We start from the raw sequence: 20868 nt of genomic DNA, 5'->3' as shown, positions 1-20868 counted from the left end.
TTTCTTTATTTCACGCATTACATTTGGATGAGGTTGAATATTTTATTCAACATCTGATGACATTAACATTTATAAAATGTACAAAATTTTAAATTTTACAGTCATTGCATTCTAGGTATGGCTGTACAGGGGGGTGTAATGTATTTGTAAAGAACCCTTTCGTTAAAAGGTTAAAGCTCTATATCCCCATAAAGATATATCTTCAGGTCTGGATACCAATTTTACCCAAACACGAGAGAGAACCACAAAAAGATAATTTATTAACTTCAATTCTATAGTGTTCCAGTTCCATTTTTTCCTTTGGTTTTATATCACTTTCAATTTCTTGTTCTTGTTGATCCTGCATCCAGTATGAGTTGGTTTTAATCACTTTCATTTTCTCTCGTGTATCCAGTATGAGTTGTCTCTCCTGATTGGATAAAATTGGTATCCCAACCTTATCATGTATTTTCTGTTTACTAAAGAGCTGGAGCGAGGGTCTGGTACTGAACAAACACTCTATATAGCAATGATTACTATCAGAATAGAGCAAACAAAGCAAAACATCACTTACACCCCCTTTAACCACTTAAAACTCTATATTCTTCGTTGACCTGACTTCCCTCAGGGTTTTGTACTTGGTCCTCTCCTTTGTGTCCCCTCTACACCAAATCTCTAGGCCAAAAACAGCCAATTTACAACCTTACAATGTGAAGATCCACTATTTTCACTGAACGTTTGCCTAGTATGACATGACCACAACAGGGGCCAGTTGCACCACCTCACACTAAGTTCAAACTTAGCCTAGTTATAGACCATATTCACATGGCGGCCATGTTTCTATGAAGTCAATGAAAGTAGCCACCCCGGGTGGCGGCACTTTCAATGTTAAATTCCAATATGGCCGCCGTGTGAATATGGTCTATAGCTTAAACACATTCAATCTGGGGACGCATCTCTGTAATTTTAGATTTCTTTGGCTATTCAAAAATAGCAGAACTACAAGCTTATAGCGCGGCACCGAGTGCCGCGCTATGAGCTTGTAGATCTGCAATTTTTTGAAAAATCGTGAAAATTAGTGCAAATCTTTGAATATATATTTGCACAAATGTTAACATAAAAAACAAAAAATAGCTGATCTACAAGCTCATAGCGCGGCACTCGGTGCCATGCTATGAGCTTGTAGATCTGCTATTTTTGAATAGCCAAAGAAATCTAAAAATGACACAGATACTTTCCCGGCTAAATGGGTTAAATGGCTTTTTTAAGAGCCATTTAAGCTATAACTATAGGCTAAGTTTGAACTTAGTGTGAGGTGAGGTGATGCAACTGGCCCCAGAACAGGGTCTGTAGGGATCATGTAGTTAACTAAAGCTATCCTTCCTCTTGGCCTTATCTCAGTTCCTCCTGTGATGGGAGGATCTGGTCTTGTACCTCTGTAAAAGGATCTCTGTAAGGATCTTTGTGAGGATCTGTGAGCAGATGATCAGGTCAGGCGTTCCTCTCAGATGGAGGGATGTACTCCAGACCCAGATGAGCGAAGATCTCCTCCTCTGAACCAGCTCTCAGATACTTTCCCTTTGTGTGTGTGAGAGAGACAAGAAAGATACACAATAAGAAATTAAAGCCAAAAATAAAGAGTGGAAAATAAAATAATTGACAGGAAATAAAGCAAGAAGGGATGATATGAAAATAAAAAGCGATGTGTGATGAATAAAGTCGACATTGTTTGAATTTATTAAGGCCCGTGTCAGGCACCCGGAACTAGTGGCAAGCAAACTGACACTGTAGGAGCCAACCCAGGGCAAAGCCAGGAAAGGAAAGAAGCAGCACCACCTACGTAGATGCACTGCGGCGCGACAGCTTAGCTAACAACACAGTAGAGCTCTAGACCCTGATGTTAGAGAGGAGGGTGTGAAGCAGTGTTGATTTCGTCGACTAAAACTATGACGAAAAATGTTCGGCGACCTTAATAAAAACTAAGCTATGATGACTAAAACTAAGACTAACTATATTGACAATTTCATCAACAAATAAAAACAAAACAAAAACAAATAAAGAGAAAACAGGGGTAAAAAGAAAGAAAGAATGCGTGTTGGTTTCAGCATATCCATCCACACCTGCTTGATGTCAAACAGGGCGTGGCTACTCAGAGACATGGACTTCTCATGTCCCGCCCAGCGACGAAGATCTCTCTCAAACAGCTACGGAATAACACAGAGTTAGAACACTGAACAATATCTGTCTTTAAGACAGGGAAGCAAAGCAAAGCAAAGCAAAGCAAAGCAAAGCAAAGCAAAGCAAAGCAAAGCAAAGTTTGTTGTTTACCCAGGGTGTTGGACTAAGTGCGAAACTTATTTACAGCCAGACCCTGCATGGAAGCCTTGCTCAAGGGCTATTCAGCGGTGATTCATGATTGATGTGATGAATTGGGGAATCGAACTAGGGACCTTCCGGTATCTTATTCCGGTATTCCGGTTTTTTAGGGAACGCATCTGTGTGTCATTTTTAGATTTCTTTGGCTATTCAAAAATAGCAGATATACAAGCTCGTAGCGCGGCACTCGCAGATCTGCTATTTTTTAGAAAAATCGTGAAATGTGTGCAAATCTTTGAATATATATATATTTTTCAAAGCGAACATTTGTAACTCGAATCTTTGCTTTTGGAGATTCTAAATTCGTACGTTCGTAAAAACGTATGTTGCTATATATCAGTGGTGCTCATACTTGGGTGCTCAAACTTGTCCTTCATGTCAAGGACCCCCAAAATGATATGACCCCCAAAGTTTTAAGTTAAAGATATTTGCTTGAAAAAAATACATATTCAAAGATTTTGCAAAAATTTTCACGATAAAAAAATTAAATAGCCAAAAGAAATCAAAAATAATTACACAGGTGCGTTCCCTGTCTTAATGGGTTAAATCAGGAGGTTATTGGAGCATGAATGAATGAATAAATGAATTCATTTGGTGACAAAAGGAAAGAGTGTGGAAAAAATTTATTCCACACATACAGCAGACAGAAGATCACAAGGGGATAAAAACACAATAAAAAGCCTTAAGGCTTATTGTGGGATCGCTAAAGCGATCACACTAATGTTATTGCCACTATTTATTATTGTGGGATCGCTAAAGCGATCACACTACTGTTATTGTCAACACCGTTTTTTGACGGCTAACTAGTCCTTCATACTTTTAGCTACAAACTCCGTTCCAACTCTTCAACGTTCGGCCTACTCAGGACAAGTCGGCTACCATTTGAATTTTTGAAATAATTTGTACTTTTAGAGATATTTCACTTTTTACTTCTAAAAAACTCCCATTCATTTCAATGGAGAAATTCATACTTTTAGATAGAAACTCCGTTCCAACTCTATAACGTTCAGCCTACTTAGGACATATTGGCTACCATTAGAATTTTTTGAAATAATTTGTACTTTTAGAGATATTTCACTTTTTAAATAGTAAAAATACGTAAAAGTTGATAAAAAGAGTAAAAATACTTAAAAGTTGTAAAAATTAGTAAAAGCTACTTTAAAGTAAATAAAGTGACTAAAAATACTTTAAAGTAAGTACCTTGATTAAAAATACTTAAGAGTACTTATACTGAGTAAAAATACTTAAAAGTACTCAACATGAGTAAAAATACTTAAAAGTTGAAAAAAATAGTAAAAATACTTAAAAGTTGTAAAAATTAGTAAAAAATACTTTAAAGTAAATAAAGTGACTAAAAATAATTTAAAGTAAATACCCTTTAGAACCTCTTAAACCTTTAGAACCTCTTAAACCTTTCAAACCTTTCAAACCTTTCAAACCTTTCAAACCTTTCAAACCTTTAGAACCTTTAGAACCTCTTAAACCTTTCAAACCTTTCGAACCTCTTAAACCTTTCAAACCTTTCAAACCTTTCAAACCTTTCAAACCTTTAGAACCATTCAAAGCTTTAGAACCTTTAGAACCTTTCAAACCTTTAGAACCTCTTAAACCTTTCAAACATTTCAAACCTCTTAAACCTTTCAAACCTTTAGAACCTTTCAAAACTTTAGAACCTTTAAAACCTTTAAAACCTTTAAAACCTTTAAACCTTTCAAACCTTTAACTCTACTAACACTATCAATACTCAATACCATCAACATTCTTAGCGATCCCACACTGTTTCTTCAGGAACAGTACCTTCTAGTTGTGGGATCGCTAAAGCGATCACACTACTGTTATTGTCAACACCGTTTTTTGACCCCTAACTAGTCCTTCATACTTTTAGCTACAAACTCCGTTCCAACTCTTCAACGTTCGGCCTACTCAGGACATGTGGGCTACCATTTGAATTTTTGAAATCATTTGTACTTTTAGAGATATTTCACTTTTTACTTCTAAAAAACTCCCATTCATTTCAATGGAGAAATTCATACTTTTAGATAGAAACTCCGTTCCAACTCTATAACGTTCAGCCTACTTAGGACATATTGGCTACCATTAGAATTTTTTGAAATAATTTGTACTTTTAGAGATATTTCACTTTTTAACTAGTAAAAATACTTAAAAGTTGATAAAAAGAGTAAAAATACTTAAAAGTTTTAAAAATTTGTAAAAGCTACTTTAAAGTAAATAAAGTGACTAAAAATAATTTAAAGTAAATACCTTGAGTAAAAATACTTAAGAGTACTTATATTGAGTAAAAATACTTAAAAGTACTCAAAATGAGTAAAAATACTTAAAAGTTGAAAAAAATAGTAAAAATACTTAAAAGTTGATAAAAAGAGTAAAAATACTTAAAAGTTGTAAAAATTTGTAAAAGCTACTTTAAAGTAAATAAAGTGACTAAAAATACTTTAAAGTAAGTACCTTGATTAAAAATACTTAAGAGTACTTATACTGAGTAAAAATACTTAAAAGTACTCAACATGAGTAAAAATACTTAAAAGTTGAAAAAAATAGTAAAAATACTTAAAAGTTGTAAAAAAAAATTTAAAATACTTTAAAGTAAATAAAGTGACTAAAAATAATTTAAAGTAAATACCCTTTAGAACCTTTCAAACCTTTAGAACCTCTTAAACATTTAGAACCTCTTAAACCTTTCAAACCTTTCAAACCTTTCAAACCTTTCAAACCTTTAGAACCTTTCAAACCTTTCAAACCTTTAGAACCTCTTAAACCTTTCAAACCTTTCAAACCTTTAGAACCATTCAAAGCTTTAGAACCTTTAGAACCTTTCAAACCTTTAGAACCTCTTAAACCTTTCAAACCTCTTAAACCTTTCAAACCTTTAGAACCTTTCAAAACTTTAGAACCTTTAAAACCTTTAAAACCTTTAAAACCTTTAAAACCTTTAAAACCTTTAACTCTACTAACACTATCAATACTCAATACCATCAACATTCTTAGCGATCCCACACTGTTTCTTCAGGAACAGTACCTTCTAGTTATTATATACTATATTCCCACCGTTTTTTGATGGCTAACTAGTCCTTCATACTTTTAGCTACAAACTCCATTCCAACTCTACAACGTTCGGCCTACTTAGGACATATCGGCTACCATTTGAATTTTTGAAATCATTTGTACTTTTAGAGATATTTCACTTTTTACTTCTAAAAAACTCCCATTCATTTCAATGGAGAAATTCATACTTTTAGATAGAAACTCCGTTCCAACTCTATAACGTTCAGCCTACTTAGGACATATTGGCTACCATTTGAATTTTTGAAATAATTTGTACTTTGAGATATTTCACTTTTTAAATAGTAAAAATACTTAAAAGTTGATAAAAAAATGTACAAATACTTAAAAGTTGTAAAAATTAGTAAAAGCTACTTTAAAGTAAATAAAGTGACTAAAAATACTTTAAAGTAAATACCTTGAGTAAAAATACTTAAGAGTACTTATATTGAGTAAAAATACTTAAAAGTACTCAAAATGAGTAAAAATACTTAAAAGTTGAAAAAAATAGTAAAAATACTTAAAAGTTGTAAAAATTAGAAAAAAATAATTTAAAGTAAATAAAGTGACTAAAAATAATTTAAAGTAAATACCCTTTAGAACCGTTCAAACCTTTAGAACCTCTTAAACCTTTAGAACCTCTTAACACATTGGGTGCCAGAGGTTTATTAAAATATTATACTTTGAGTGCCAGGACTTTTTAAACATTTTGAACCTTTTTCAAGTAGTCACAAAATATTTTCAGTGATCACCGTCCTCACGGTGATCCCCTCATTACACACATACAGGTCTCGTACAATCGGGGGGAAAAAATTTAAAACATTCGGAAATCCATTCCATAGTTGCAGCCAGTTGAAAATAGTTAAATTAACATTGTAAAAAAAAAAAGTGCACAGGAGCCGAGATACAGGTTTTTGAAGTCATAAGTTAACCAGGAGGTGGATTGGAGTCTAAATCTTGTAGGAGTGATATTTCCTGTTGCTGTGAAGGAAAAAAAAAAAAAAATGAAAAAAAAAAAAAAAAAAAAAACGTATATATACGGTTTTGGCACTCAACGTTAGTATGCGCAAAACCGTATATATACGGTTTTGGCACCCAATGTGTTAAACCTTTCAAACCTTTCAAACCTTTAGAACCTTTCAAACCTTTAGAACCTCTTAAACCTTTCAAACCTTTAAAACCTTTCAAACCTTTCAAACCTTTAAAACCTTTAGAACCTTTAAAACCTTTAAAACCTTTAAAACCTTTAAAACTTTTCAAACCTTTAGAACCTTTCAACCCTTTAGAACCTTTCAAACCTTTAGAACCTTTCAAACCTTTAGAACCTTTCAAACCTTCAACACTACTAACACTATCAATACTCAATACCAGCAACATTCTTAGCGATCCCACACTGTTTCTTCAGGAACAGTACCTTCTAGTTTCCATTGAGGTCCTCTATACTTGACACCTGGAAGTGACGTTGTGAAGGTTTACCTTGGAGCCGGTCCATCCCAGCAGAGCGAACGCAAACTGGCTCTTGGGAGAGATGACCAGATCCACCCTCACTGCCCTCCATGGTCTGGATCCAGAGTTCTGGGTCTTCTTCACATCCAGGCTCCTCTCCTCCTGGCCAAGGCACATTATTAACACGTTAATCCCATAAAATAGCCGATCTACAAGCTCACAACACCACGCCTTGTGAGCTTGTACAGTACATCGAGGGTTCCCAAACGTTTCAGGCCGCGACCCCCCCAAAATAATCACATTTTAACTGGGCTGGGGAGTGGGGACCCCCCACCCTGACAAGCACATGGAATTGTAGGCATTACATTTAGTTTGACTCAGTGTTGGAGCCAAAATGCCTTTCTATTTATTTTGTTTGTTATATTATTTAAATCAGGGGTCTTCAGCAGGGGATTCCGTGACCCCTAGGGGGTCCTCAGAGTTACTACAGGGGGGCCGCCAAATTTTTTTTTTTACATTAACCACTTGAACCCTTGCATCCCTATAGAGCGTCGCAGTTCCCGCCCACTTCCTGTTTTTTTTGGTGCCGGAAGAAAAAACTCAATGCATTTTTCCATTGACATTTCCAAAAATATTTATATCTATTAATTTAAGCCTCGAATCAAGCCATCAAGACATGACATGAATCATGACCATAAACGTTTGATTCTGTGATTATTTATTTTTTGAAAACGGCAAAACAAAGGGTATTTATTAAATATAGTATATCATATAATTAAATATAAAATAAAAAAAATCACAGAAAAAAACGTTTTATGGTCATGATTCATGTCATGTCATGATGGCTTGATTCGAGGCTTAAATTAATAGATATAAATATTTTTGGAAATGTCAATGGAAAAATGCATTGAGTTTTTTCTTCCGGCACCAAAAAAAACAGGAAGTGGGCGGGAACTGCGACGCTCTATTCTGAGGAGAACTTAACCAAAAAATAGCAGATCTAAAAGCTTGTAGATTGGCTGTTTTCGGCAAAGAGGTATAGGTGTAGAGGGGAAAAAGAGCAGACCAAGTAAAAAAACAAAAAGTTTAACCTGAAACACAATTGTATACAATATAGAGGGGGTCCCTGCTTCATCTCTCTCTCTCAGCTAGGGGGATCCTTGGCCCGAAAACGTTGAAGACCCCTGATTTAAATGAATGATGTGGCCTTGGTGACTTTCAGTGGGTGGGCCCTAATATATATACCTCACGGTGCAGAGGTGTGGCATCGTCAGTCACCATGGCAACCACCACAGGAGGTGGTTACTCATTCATACCTGGCAGAGTGGGTGACGAGCCCCAGGTGTGCAAGGGGGAAAAGCCAAACACACACAGGTCTGCGTTCAAATGCTTTTGTTTGAGTTGTATGTACAGTATCTATGATTTGGAATGCTGGACAGAACACCATATGTTTAATAAATGGATTGACATATCCGACATGATACAACAGCTCTGGACATTGAATTCATGAAGCACGCGTCTGACTAGAAGTCAACCCAGTTTCCCCTGGCAGTGTATAGCTTACAGGTAACTGCTCTACACTCAGTTCTACGGATGAATATCGTGAAAACAGCCAAACTACAAGCTCGTTGTGAGCTTGTAGATCAGCTATTTTCACAATGTTTGCCTCTTTCTTACGCAATTTGGTATTAAAAAGGTCTTGAAAGTCCTTAAGTTGTCACTTCATAAATGTGCAGATACCCCATCTACACTTATACTGTATGTTGGTTTGTTTACTGTTGAGTGAGAGAACAATGTTGCACATTAAGATAATCATCTGGGGACCCCCTGGGTGTCCCGACCCCCAGTTTGGGAATTACTGTAGTAGATCAGCAATTTTCACTGTGCGATACTGCCGTAAGATGAAGTATATAGTAAATCATGCGGTTTAGTCTAGGTTAGGTAAGGTTAGGTGGGCGTCTGGCTCAAAGGATGCAGATTTGGTTCACGTATTCTTTTCTCCACTATGGTACGTTCCTGCTTTGCCAGACAAGTGTCAAATGACGCATCACACTGCCACGGTCCTCCGATACAATGTTTTTGTCATTTTTGAAGTCACTTTTGTTGCGCGTCGTTAAAACACTTGTCAAGTTGACTGTCAACTCTCTGCATGGGACATTAATGATTCTACTATCTCAAATCAGATGTTGGTGTGTGTCTTAGATCCTTCCTGTCTACATACACACACACACCCACACCTTCTGATATGAACGATAAAGCCATCACACGTTTAGCACTCACAATAATATGTTACTGATCGTTCCCTCAACCCTCACTTTACAATCATGTTGAGATGGGAAAAGGTTAGTTTTTAGTTTTGTCCACTCAGCCATTGTTGCTCTAAACAAACTTCCTCGCTGATATGTTGGTTTGTGTAATTTTCAGGGGACTCTATGTATGTAATGTCTTCATATTGTGTTGTATTCTGCTATATTGCAGTGTTGATTTTGACAGCAAATGTAGTTTTAGTCATAGTCTTTTGAATAAAATTCCAATTAGTTTTAGTCATATTTTAGTCATCTGAAATGTTTTAGTTTTAGTCTGCTAAATATCATAAGATTTTAGTCGACTAAAACTACAGTTGATTCAGTAGACTAAAATGTATGTTGGCGGTGCCTTGATGGCGTCGTAATGGCTGATTTTACACTTGGTTGCATGCTGAAAATAGCAGATCTACAAGCACACAACGCGTCGCAGCGCGACGCGTTGTGAGCTTGTAGATCTGCTATTTTCAGAGCGCAACACCCGAGCGCAACCAAACATAAAATGACTTGTCTTTTAGTTCTAATGGATCTCTTCTCCACTAGATCCCTCACTAACATTTTAGTCTAGTTTTTATTTGTTGACAAAATTGTCAATAGTTTTAGTCATCGTAGCTTACAGTAGTTTTTATTTCGTTTTTCCGTCGTAGTTTTTAGTCAACGACCATTTTTTGTCATAGTTTTAGTCGACGAAATCAACACTGCTATATTGTGATGTGTTTTTCTGTGGAACAGACTGGTAAATATGGAATATCCCCTATGGGACAATAAAGAGTGATTATTTATGATGATCATACTGTAGATGTTTGTGTTCCATTACCAGAGCGTGTGTCTCAGACCGCTCCTCCTCCTGGTCCAGCCTGAAGATGGAGAAGCACCTCTCGAAGCGGTCCATGGTCGACGCCGGCCGTCTGGGACCCTCTTTACTCTCCAGGTAGGAGTTCCTTGTGATTTTCTGGTATAACAGGAAACCCTATAGGGAAGACGGGGACGCTTTTTTAAGCCTTTTGTGGAAGCATACAAATACGTATTTATTAAATATCTCCTTTTTTCCATTTCCTACATAAAAAAGTGTGTATTATTTAAAAAGATTCTAAAAAGTTTAAACAAAAAACAATCACATTAGGCTAAGACTTTGACAGAGGCCAGCTTGGAATTGCAGCCTCCTGAAGGTGATTCTTTAGGGCAGTTTTGAAAGTGAGTAGGGTTTTACACTCCTTTACTCCTTTTGGTAGGGCATTCCACATTTTTGTTGAATAGCATGAGAACGAGTTCATTCCCTTTGTTGAGCCAAATCTGGGTTGAACATGATCCGTGGAGCTGCCTCTGGTGTTATGATCGTGGACTTCATTTACGTTTTGAAGTATTTAGACAAATACAGGGGGATCCCAATGTTGTGGTGTATCTTGAAGACCAGGCCCATAGCAAGTTGCTGTACTCTGTCCTCAACCCTAAGCCATCCAATCCTAGCAAAATGAGCAGGGGTTAGATGGGTTGTGTGATTGAGGCCAAGAAGTAGCCTTACTAGTTTGTTTTGGGATGTCTGGAGCCTTGTTTTTAAGGCCTTGGTGGTGTTGTGATACCATGAGGAGCATGCATAATCGCACAATCATTTCCATAAATAAAAACAACGTTCAAGAAGTAGTGAAAATAGCAGATCTACAAGCTCACAGCGCGTCACTCAGCGCCACGTTGCGAGCTTGTAGATCTGTTACTTTCACTACTTCTAACACGTTGTTTTTATTTAATTATGGACATTGGAAATTTATGGAAATTGTAGGTCTGCTATTTTTTCACTAGTTTGAGTCCGCGGGCAAATTTCACTTTTGGGTTTTGAGCTAAAAGGTTCAGGAACCACTGCTCTACTGTACTGTATGAAGAATGACAAGACCAAGGGTATTAGTAGACCTAAATAGCTGCATAATCTACAGTATATATACTAGTCTCTACGCCACATGAAAGTGTGCTATGATTGATATACTGTACATACTCAGCGATTTATTACTGGACTACTTATTGCTATTCTTAATTATTTATTTTTGTTATTGTTGTTATTGCTGCTACGGTGGTGTTTAAATCTTGTGTACTTTATATGAGACGTAACACATATATCGTCTCTGTCGCGTGGAAACCTGTTATTTACTTTTCAGGATTCAAACACTTTCTTTTTTGAAAAGTAGCAGATCTACAAGCTCAAAAGGCATCACTTTGCACTGCGTTTCGAGCTTGTGGATCTGCTACTTTTGTGTGACGCTGTAGTGTGATCAAGTAGGGGCATTAATTTAAGAAAAAACACAAAATGTTAAAATATGGAGATGTTTCGATGTGAGATGTAACGAATACTGATGTTGAATGTTGAAAAGACAGCACATCAATACGTTTTACCTGTGATTCCAGCCAGGCGACCACCTTGTATATTAGACCCTCTTCTTTTCCTTCCTCTGGGTGTGTGATGAGAAAGTCTACATCATGACCCGTCACTTTCCCTCTGGAAAGACAAGTGTATCTGTATAAATATACTATGAAGTGTAGTGTACTGTATTAATACAGTGTGTAGTGTACTGTATTAATACAGTATGAAGTGTGTGTATGTCATATAGGGCTGGGCGATATGGAGAAAATCTAATTGCACAATATTTTGTACCAAATACAAATCAATATTGTGATGATGATATTGTGTTGTGACGTTAATATCAATTTTCCAAACATTTTCGAAAACAGCTGAAATAGCCGATCTACAAGCTCACAACGCATTGCATTGCGACACGCTGTGAGCTTGTAGATCTAGTCTCTTATCACGAATCACAATATCGATATAATATAAAAACATAGCCCAGCCCTTCTATGTGGCCATTATTACTTTGGAGATAAAAAAGGTACCCATTAAATTGATAAGTTCTACCGATGAAGTGTAACATGACATATATCTGCCCTGGTCAATGAACATAAATATCATCCAGTACCTTCTGAATCCTCCAATCAGAGTAATCTGTGCTCCTGGTAGCACTGCACTAACAGCTCTGTCCACTAGGTGGCTGATGACATCAGCCTCTGCCTTAGTGACCGGCTGGTTCAGGTCAGTGTAATACTGGACACCTGGAAGACAATACATGAGTCATTGAGAGAGAAAAAGGAACAAGCAGAAATGCACAAGTGTGTGTGCACACGCACACAGTACACTCACACGGATACAAGAAGAGTGGGCACTAAGGAAGAGAGGGCACCTCGATGTAAAATTAGCTATTTTGTCCAACATGTTAAAAATGTTAATATTTAAAAAATGGTCTTAAATAATGTATACATGATGTTAACATGCACAGTACAACATTATCAGACTCAAATTTACCCTTCAACTTCTTCATTATGCCCAAAATGACTTGGTTTTGTAGCAATTTGTAGCAATTGTAGAAATAGTAGGCCTTAATTGTCAAATGTTCAATTATGTTCTAATCATGTACACTTTACATTACTTAAGATCGGTAGCGCTGTCGCCTCACAGCTAGAAGGTCCTGGGTTCGATTCCCGCCGGGGACGCTGTGGGCACTGGGGGCGTGTCTTCTCCTCCGCGTCATCAGCGCCCATACCCTAGGTGGGGTTGGCGAAAGGGCCTACTCTGTGTGGAGTTTGCATGTTCTCCCCGTGTCTCCTAGGGTAGTTAATACCCTCACAAAAACATGTAGTAATCCTGGTCGCTATACCGCCTCCCCCATGACAGCCGGGGCGCCTGATGGAGGGGAAGGGAACTGGTTGGAATAACGTGTTCCTTCCACGCGCTACGTCCAACCAGGGAAACTCCCCCCTGTCAGGTGACAAGAAGGTCAGTTGGCTCTCATGCCTGAAGGAAGCATGAGCTCGGCCCTGGCCTCCCTACTGTGGGGTGACAGGTGTAATACTGGTGTAGGGCTGGTGTAGCACCCAGGATCACTTAGGAAATTGGCACCGGGTGAAAAAAATGGGTTACAAAAATCGCGGGATAAAAATTTAGAAAAAAAAAAAAAATAGGCAATTTTACATGGAGGTGCCCACTCTTCCTGTGTACACACACACACACACACACACACACACACACACACACACACACACACACACACACACACACACACACACACACCCCCCCCCCCCCCACCTGCTTGTTGTGTGTGGTTGAGAGCCTGTCCTGAGGCCTCTAGCTGAGCCAGGGAGTGGATCCCCTGTCTGAACCATCGATCTGCTGTTTTCACTCCAACCCCAAAAATACCTGTCAACACCTGAAACACACACCATTCTGAGGGTTCATTTAAAGGGGGATACCGCTCATTTTTCAACAATGAACCATGTCATAATACACCTTAGAGCTGTTGTGTGGAAATAAGAACAACGTCTTTTTTTAGGAGAGGCGAGATCTTAGTTGTGCAGGCGACCGCCTGCCCTGCCTCTACAGTGGGTACGCTACTGGTGTACTCTTTGGCCCGCCCTCTAGGCACTATCTCAGCAGAATAATTTATCAGCTTCAATTTCAAGTGTTCCACTTCCAATTTTGGAAGTGGATCTACAAGCTCGAAACGCGGCGTGAGCTTGTAGATCTGCTACTTTTGATGCTTTTGAAGTTTTGGACATATGGTTTCCACCCGACAGAGATGATATATAATACGGTATCTGTTTTTCAGAAAACTGTTATAGGATTTAGAATGTGTTTTTTAGAATGGGCCTCAGGTCTAAATGGGTTAATGAGTGTCAGTGGTGAGGCAGCCTGCTGCAGCATTATAGGCCAGACCGCACCAAGGCAACTAGTCACAACAAAACAGTTTTAAGGCCATGTCACACCAATGCAACTCCTTGCATCTGCCATTGGGGAGAATGGTTATAAGTATTTGCATGTTGCAAGGAGTCTCATTGGTGTCGCCTTGCCTTAAAGACAACATGGTTTATAGACAGACCTTCATGGCTTTGTACTGGTCAGACCGCTTGGTGGATTCAACCTCCCTGGAAACTCCGTCTTCTAGAATTTCCTGGAGAGAAATCACAGCAGAAACAGACTCTCATTATAGGCCTACATGTACTACTCAGTGTGATATTATAGGGGAATACTCCGGAAGGAGTATGTTTTGTGCTTTATAGCTCTGTAACTCTGAAAGTTATGTGGATCTAAAAGTTATGTGGATCAGTGGCCAGGGGTCTTCAACGTTTTCGGGCCAAGGACTCCCTAGCTGACAGAGAGAGATGAAGCAGGGACCCCCTCTATATTGTATACAATTGTGTTTCAGGTTAAACTGAGCCGAAAATAGCAGATGTGAGCTTTAGATCTGCTATTTTTTGGTTAAGTAAAGTTCTCCTCAGAATAGCGATGTAAGGGTTCAAGTGGTTAATGTAAAAAAAAGATTTGGCGGCCCCCCTGTAGTAACCCTGAGGACCTCCTAGGGGTCACGGACCCCCTGTTGAAGACTCCTGGCCTAATGTTTACCAAACCGGGGGATGTTTAAATGAAAAGGTGTGAGAACCACTGACCTGGATGACCCGTAGTGAATGTTCTCCTAGCGAGGGCAGTCCTCTGAGCTGTTCTACCGCTGTGACGGCTTTGGGCAGGAAGTTCAGCACGGCTACGGCTCGCCGGAACGCAACGCAGCGACCCTCGTTTTCACTGAACTCTGCACTGTCAGCCAAGACAGACAGAGCATCCTGAGACACAGAGAAGGACGGGGGAAGAAACATTGTGTGATTGAATAGCAGCTCTATGTTGATTCTGAAAATAGCAGATATACAAGCTCACAACATATGTAGGGGTTTATGTGGTTAGGGTTACCGCCGTGAATATTTCTATCCTGATTACAGCCAATGATATGAACCGGGCCTATGAAATACCATTCAGTACTTTTCCAAGAGGTTGTGTTGTGACTCTGGCTTTTATTGTTCAGATAGTTTTAGTTTCTTGTTTTTCTCTGTATAGATACTGAGCATAATGTATATATATATATTTTACTGTATGTGTGTCACACCACTCCGAATGTTCTTCTATGTGACAGATGTTTGTGTAGAGTGTACTCTAGTCTATACTAGGGATGGGACGATATGAAAATTACATGTCCGCACGATTATTGCGATTAACAATACTATCGTGATTATCAAAATATGCTTAAAACTTAAAATGCCACTTTTGTTTAACCACTTGAAGCCCCAGCATCCCTATTCTGGGGGGAACGTTTGCCAAAAATAGCCGATCTACAAGCTCACAACGCATTGCAACGCAACGCGTTGTGAGCTTGTAGATCCTAGTGTGTGACGGAGGACAATTTCACGATGACTTCAAATCTCCACGATACGATTACTGCGAGCGTTTTTTATCACGACAAACGATGATAAAGATTATCGTCCCATCCCTACTCTATACATTGCTGTAATCATTTAAACCTAATTTTACTGTACACCGTTTCCTGGAGAACGCCACTTCTCAAGCCCTTGGAGGGTTTTTAGGCATTCACCTTCACATTTCACTTGCTACTGGTAACTTTTTAATTGATTTGTATGTGAAACAAACAAACAGAACAAAGGAGGAATAGGAACTTGGTACCCACAGATAGGAGGAGGTTATGGCTGTGAAGAGTGGTTCTCCTCTGACAGGCATAGCTGGGAACTGAGAACACTGGCAGCTCCTCTCTGTTCTTCTGTTGTTCCTGAAGGAAACAATGGTTGTGTTTAGAGATGTACAGAATCTACCCATAGCATTTTCTCCTTAACGATACCGATGCCCATAACTTTCTTATGGGTCGATACCAAGTACTGAACCGATACCATTGTGTAATTTAAATACATTTGGACAGTGGTTCTCAAAAGTGGGGACCCTCTGGGTTTATTGAGGGGGTTCCAAATGGACCCTTACAAGTCTACTCTGAGAGTGTACAAATGGAACCAAATGGACCCTTGCGGGTCCATTTGGTTCCATTTGTGAGGGACAGCGAGTGCATTTTCCGGCAGCGGCAGCTTCCGCGGAGCTGCCGGCGGCGCCAGCTTTGGGAGTGTGCTGCGTTTGTGTAACGCAGTCCCCACCAATATTATTTACTATTCTGTGCCTATCGGTACATAACTCGGACGGCGCTTAGTCGACTAGTAGACCATCGGCCGGTCGTCGCGGGCACTCGCGCCTGGAGGCGCTCGGGCGCGACTCCTTGGCCTCAAGGTCTACTGAGTCGGCGCGCCTCCGTCATGGTCCCAAACTATACTTTATCGGCGGAAAAAAGAAGTTGACTGCCGCTCCTCCACCGGCAGTTCCGCGGCAGTTCCGCTGCTCCGCCGGCAGTCACTGCCGCTCCTCCACCGGCAGTTGCGGCAGTCACTGCCGGCACTTGCCGCTCCTCCACCGGCAGTTCCGCGGCAGTTCCGCTGCCGTAAAATGCACTCGCTCCTTCTGCCATTTGTACACTCTCAGAGTTATGGGGGTCGTTGAAATTAAACAGTTTGAGAACCACTGATAGGAATACATAAAGAAATCTATAGATAATAGTTAAAATGCAGCTCCAAGTTAGTAAAATAATAATGTAAATTGTACAGTAAGAATATAAAACAGTAGTGCGACATCAATTCAAAATATTACTGTAAATGAATTCTCATGTGATAAATTACATGGTATCAGAATGGCACAGACAGGCATACTCACTATCGGCAGCTTTTCCGATACTGGTAACTATATCGGAACGACTCTAATCGTGTTTATCAGAAATAAATGACAATTGAATTAACCCATTAAAACCGGGAAAGCATTTTAGATTTTAGACATATTTTATGCTTTGGCTATTTAAAAATAGCAGATATACAAGCTCATAGTGAACAATCACTTTTGAGCTTGTCAAAAGTGAAATCATGAAAATGTGTGCAAATCTTTGAATACATATATTTTTTAAGGCGAACATTTTTAACTCAAATCTTGACATGAAAAGGTTTTGAGCACCACTGATATAGCAACCTACAGTTTTTCAGAAAACTGTTATAGGATTTAGAAGACATTTTGTAGAATCGGCCTCAGGTGTTAATGGGTTAAGGAAAATACGCAGCATGAGTCTATACCTGCAGTGTGTGCCTGTCCTCTATCTCCACAGGACGACCTTCATGCATGCTCTCTGTGAACCAGCTGATGTCCAGAAGGCAGACAGGTGGTGCTTTACCCTGACCTCCCCTCGCTCCCTGTCCTCCCTCTTGTGCGTCGAGCCATGCCCTGACCTCGTCTCCAGAGTTGTTCTCAGATATGACATGTGTCACTGATTCACTGTATGAAAACAACAAGAATATGACATGAGTTACTGATTCACTGTATGAAAACAACAAGAATATGACATGAGTTACTGATTCACTGTATGAAAACAAGAATATGACATGTGTCACTGATTCACTGTATGAAAACAAGAATATGACATGTGTCACTGATTCACTGTATGAAAACAACAAGATATGACATGTGTCACTGATTCACTGTATGAAAACAACAAGATATGACATGTGTCACTGATTCACTGTATGAAAACAACAAGATATGACATGTGTCACTGATTCACTGTATGAAAACAACAAGAATATGACATGTGTCACTGATTCACTGTATGAAAACAAGAATATGACATGTGTCACTGACTCACTGTATGAAAACAAGAATATGACATGTGTCACTGATTCACTGTATGAAAACAAGAATATGACATGTGTCACTGATTCACTGTATGAAAACAACAAACAATGACAGCAGATGACATAAAGCAGTGGTTCTCAAACTTTCCCCAGAAGCAAAGATGTGTTAAAATTTTTCGCCTTTAAAATAAAAGGATTTAAAGATTTGCACACATTTTCAAGATTTTTCTAAAATGGCAGATCTACAAGCTCATAGTGCGCGGCCTATGGGTTCACGGCTCCAAAAGTACAAAAAGGAGAATGATGCCAGCAGTTCAAACTTTTTGACACCTAATTCAAAGTTTGAATTTAAGTGTCTTGACAAGTTGGATGATTTTTTTTTTGTTCATTTATTTTTTTGAGAGCAGCCACTACTATATAATACAATCTTAAGCGTTGATTTATCCATTTGATTTGTTACTCTGAAACAAGAGTTAACCATTAAAACCAGGAAAGCATCTGTGTCATTTTAGATTTTAGGGTTGGCTATTCAAAAATTGCAGATCTACAAGCTCGCAACACGTCACTTTGTGCCGCGCTGCGAGCTTGTAGATCTGCCATTTTTGAACAATTTTGAAACATTTTGAAAGTGTGGAACTACTGATTAATAGAAGGCATTCATAGAATCGACCTCAGGTCTTAATGGGTTAAATTAACGGTCTTGGGTTTCTATTTACTGCTCAGGTCCTGTCTAAAGCCCGCCTACTGTATCCGGTACTTCACCCAAACATCCACGCACGCAGACCGTTTCCGTATCCGCTTTAGACCGGATACGCAGACCGCAAAGTGAATAGACCCCAGGCGGTCTAAAGCATCTCACCTGAATCTCTCCTCTATGTGGAAGCCTTTTCCTCTGCCGAGCTGAGAGAGGAAAGATCTGCGACTCCATCCCATCCTCCTCTCTAAGAGGAATACAACCTGCTGCTGGAATTTAACCTGGTTGTTGCTGTTAGAGACATTATTACTGTCACAGACTCTGCGTCGTTTCAATGGCACCATGGTTGGGTTTCTTATGCTGTCATCTAAACCACATGTAAATAATGTGTTGTCATTGCGTTGCTCCATCCATTGTCCATGTTTAAGGTCAGAGCTGCAGCTGTTATCACTGAGATCAACGCGTTTTTGTTTTTTAATCGTGAAATAAGAGACAGTGGCGACGCTTTTTCTAAGTTAGTTCCAGACAGAGCAAGACTCGACTGTCAGACGCGCGCATGCTCAGTAGGTTTGTTGTTGTTTTGTTCTTCGACTTTCAATTATTGTCGAATTGCAATTTTCATGGCACCATACCGCCACCTACTGTACGGTGTGGGTATCGTTAGAGGTTGAACTCTGATATGGCACCACATAGTATGGCACACTGTATTTTATATGACCCCCCATTTGATATGACTATGGACTGTCCGAGGTGATGTTGATTCACTGCTGTGTGTGTGTGTGTGTGTGTGTGTGTGTGTGTGTGTGTGTGTGTGTGTGTGTGTGTGTGTGTGTGTGATTGTACAAGATTTTTAATGTTAAAGAAAATCAGATAATGAATGTAAAATCAGACTTTCAGGCTGATAAGTATATGTATTAGCTACTTTACTGTTGCCCTTTTTATACTATTATTATGCTGTTGCCTTTTTCTACATAACAGAGCATCTGCAACTGGTCCTAGACAAGTCTTCTAAGCTTGACACCAGATTTGACCTTCTGTAAATATACTTGAATTGCTCCTAGTGTTGATGATTTATTGTATGCTATTGTATGTCTTTAAATGTCTTGATGAATTGAATACACAGGACCACAATGGAAACAAGCCCTCAGGGCTTTTTATCCGTTATCCTTTTAGCATTATTGTATAATCATACCTCTGTACTTTTTCAAACTGTTAAGGTTTGAAAAAAGGTTACCTCCACCATTCTGACTCTGGTTCCTATATATGGCACATTTATAAAGGATTTATTTGCATTGGGTTTTAAGAAAATAAGCTTTGTTGTAAACAAACTAAAGGACTTTGACATTCCTATACATTTGTCTTAATCACAGCCAGGCAGGCATTTAAAATACAAACAGGTATAATGTGTAGAAGCCATTTCACTGTTTTTGTTTATTCTGATTAGTATTATTATTATCATGATTGTAGTTATTATTTGGCATTATTAGTTTTGATAGATTATCGTTTTATTTGATTATTTGTGGGCACCAAGGGCACGCCTCTCCAGGCTTAATTGATTGAGAAGGAGCATATATGTAGGCCTGGGTGATTGGGTAAGGGCATGCAGAGGGCAGAGGGTTTTTACTGGCACAGTGCCATAGCCACATGCCAGAGAACAATGCCATGCCATGGAATATTCTGTTTGTACACACATTTTTGGGATAAGTAAACCTACAAGCTAAAACTGCAAGTTACGGTGTGGACAATGTGTTCTTTATGCCTGCGTACAACTATAAGTCTGGGTGCATCAGTGGGTTTCGTTGATTTGTTTGGAGCCGACAGAATTGCCAGTACATAATGTACTTGACAGAACAAAACATGAAATTCAGATGAAGAGGGGTCTCATCAAATGGGCAAACTTCAAGCACACTCGAGCAAGGACTATAGTTAAAGAGCCTTTTAATTAAAAAGAAAGTGTCTTCTTCTCCGCGCCGTCATCAGCGCCCATATGGGGTTGGCGGAAGGGCCTACTCTGTGGAGTTTGCATGTTCTTCCCGTGTCTACTAGGGTAGTTAATACCCTCACAAAAACATGTAGTAATCCTGGTCGCTATACCGCCTCCCCCATGATGACAGCCGGGGCGCCTGATGGAGGGGAAAGGAACTGGTTGGAATAACGTGTTCGTTCCACGCGCTACGTCCTACCGGAGAAACTCCCCCCTGTCAGGTGACAAGAAGGTCAGTTGGCTCTCATGCATTGAAAGAGGCATGAGCTCGGCCCTTGCCTCCCTATAGGCTGTGGGGGGCTGGTGTAGCCCTGGTGTTGCGCCCAGGATCACTTCGAAAAATTGGCACCAGGTGAAAAAAAAGGGTTACAAAAATCGCGGGATAAAAATGTAATAACATTTAAAAAAGATGACAGGACTACTACATATTAAAAACAATA

At 39.2% G+C, this 20868-nt stretch overlaps 1 protein-coding gene across 2 annotated transcripts; it reads right to left on the bottom strand.

Moving 5' to 3' along the window:
• Nucleotides 1-1303: 1303 nt before the first annotated feature.
• polm (polymerase (DNA directed), mu) lies at nucleotides 1304-18980 on the bottom strand. 2 transcript variants are annotated; one of them, XM_080418945.1, is made up of 12 exons: nucleotides 18610-18980; nucleotides 17196-17394; nucleotides 15710-15808; nucleotides 14646-14816; nucleotides 14078-14149; nucleotides 13288-13408; nucleotides 12125-12257; nucleotides 11547-11649; nucleotides 9982-10134; nucleotides 6892-7023; nucleotides 2100-2183; nucleotides 1304-1557 (listed from the first exon to the last, which is right to left on the bottom strand). In XM_080418945.1, the coding sequence occupies exons 1-12, from the start codon at nucleotides 18852-18854 to the stop codon at nucleotides 1471-1473; spliced, it is 1599 nt and encodes a 532-aa protein (XP_080275071.1). In that variant the 5' UTR covers nucleotides 18855-18980; the 3' UTR covers nucleotides 1304-1470. The 2 variants fall into 2 exon arrangements, with proteins under 2 accessions (XP_080275071.1, XP_080275072.1); XM_080418946.1 differs by lacking the exon at nucleotides 2100-2183.
• Between the last annotated feature and the right edge of the window lie 1888 nt (nucleotides 18981-20868).

Source organism: Gymnoscopelus braueri (genome assembly GCF_963280865.1).
Source record: "Gymnoscopelus braueri genome assembly, chromosome: 22".
Taxonomy (NCBI): domain Eukaryota; kingdom Metazoa; phylum Chordata; class Actinopteri; order Myctophiformes; family Myctophidae; genus Gymnoscopelus; species Gymnoscopelus braueri.
The sequence above is the reverse complement of the archived record's forward strand: the minus strand, read 5'-3'. Positions and strand labels throughout refer to the sequence as shown.

Excerpts from the sequence above, each read along its gene's own strand:
- polm (XM_080418945.1), bottom strand. The coding sequence starts at position 18,854 with ATGGAGCAACGCAATGACAACACATTATTTACATGTGGTTTAGATGAC. Across the intron at positions 12,258-13,287 it reads CAACCACACACAACAAGCAG|GTGTCCAGTATTACACTGAC; the intron begins GTGGGGGGGGGG and ends ATTGTCTTCCAG. Across the intron at positions 2,184-6,891 it reads TGGGATGGACCGGCTCCAAG|CTGTTTGAGAGAGATCTTCG; the intron begins GTAAACCTTCAC and ends GTTATTCCGTAG.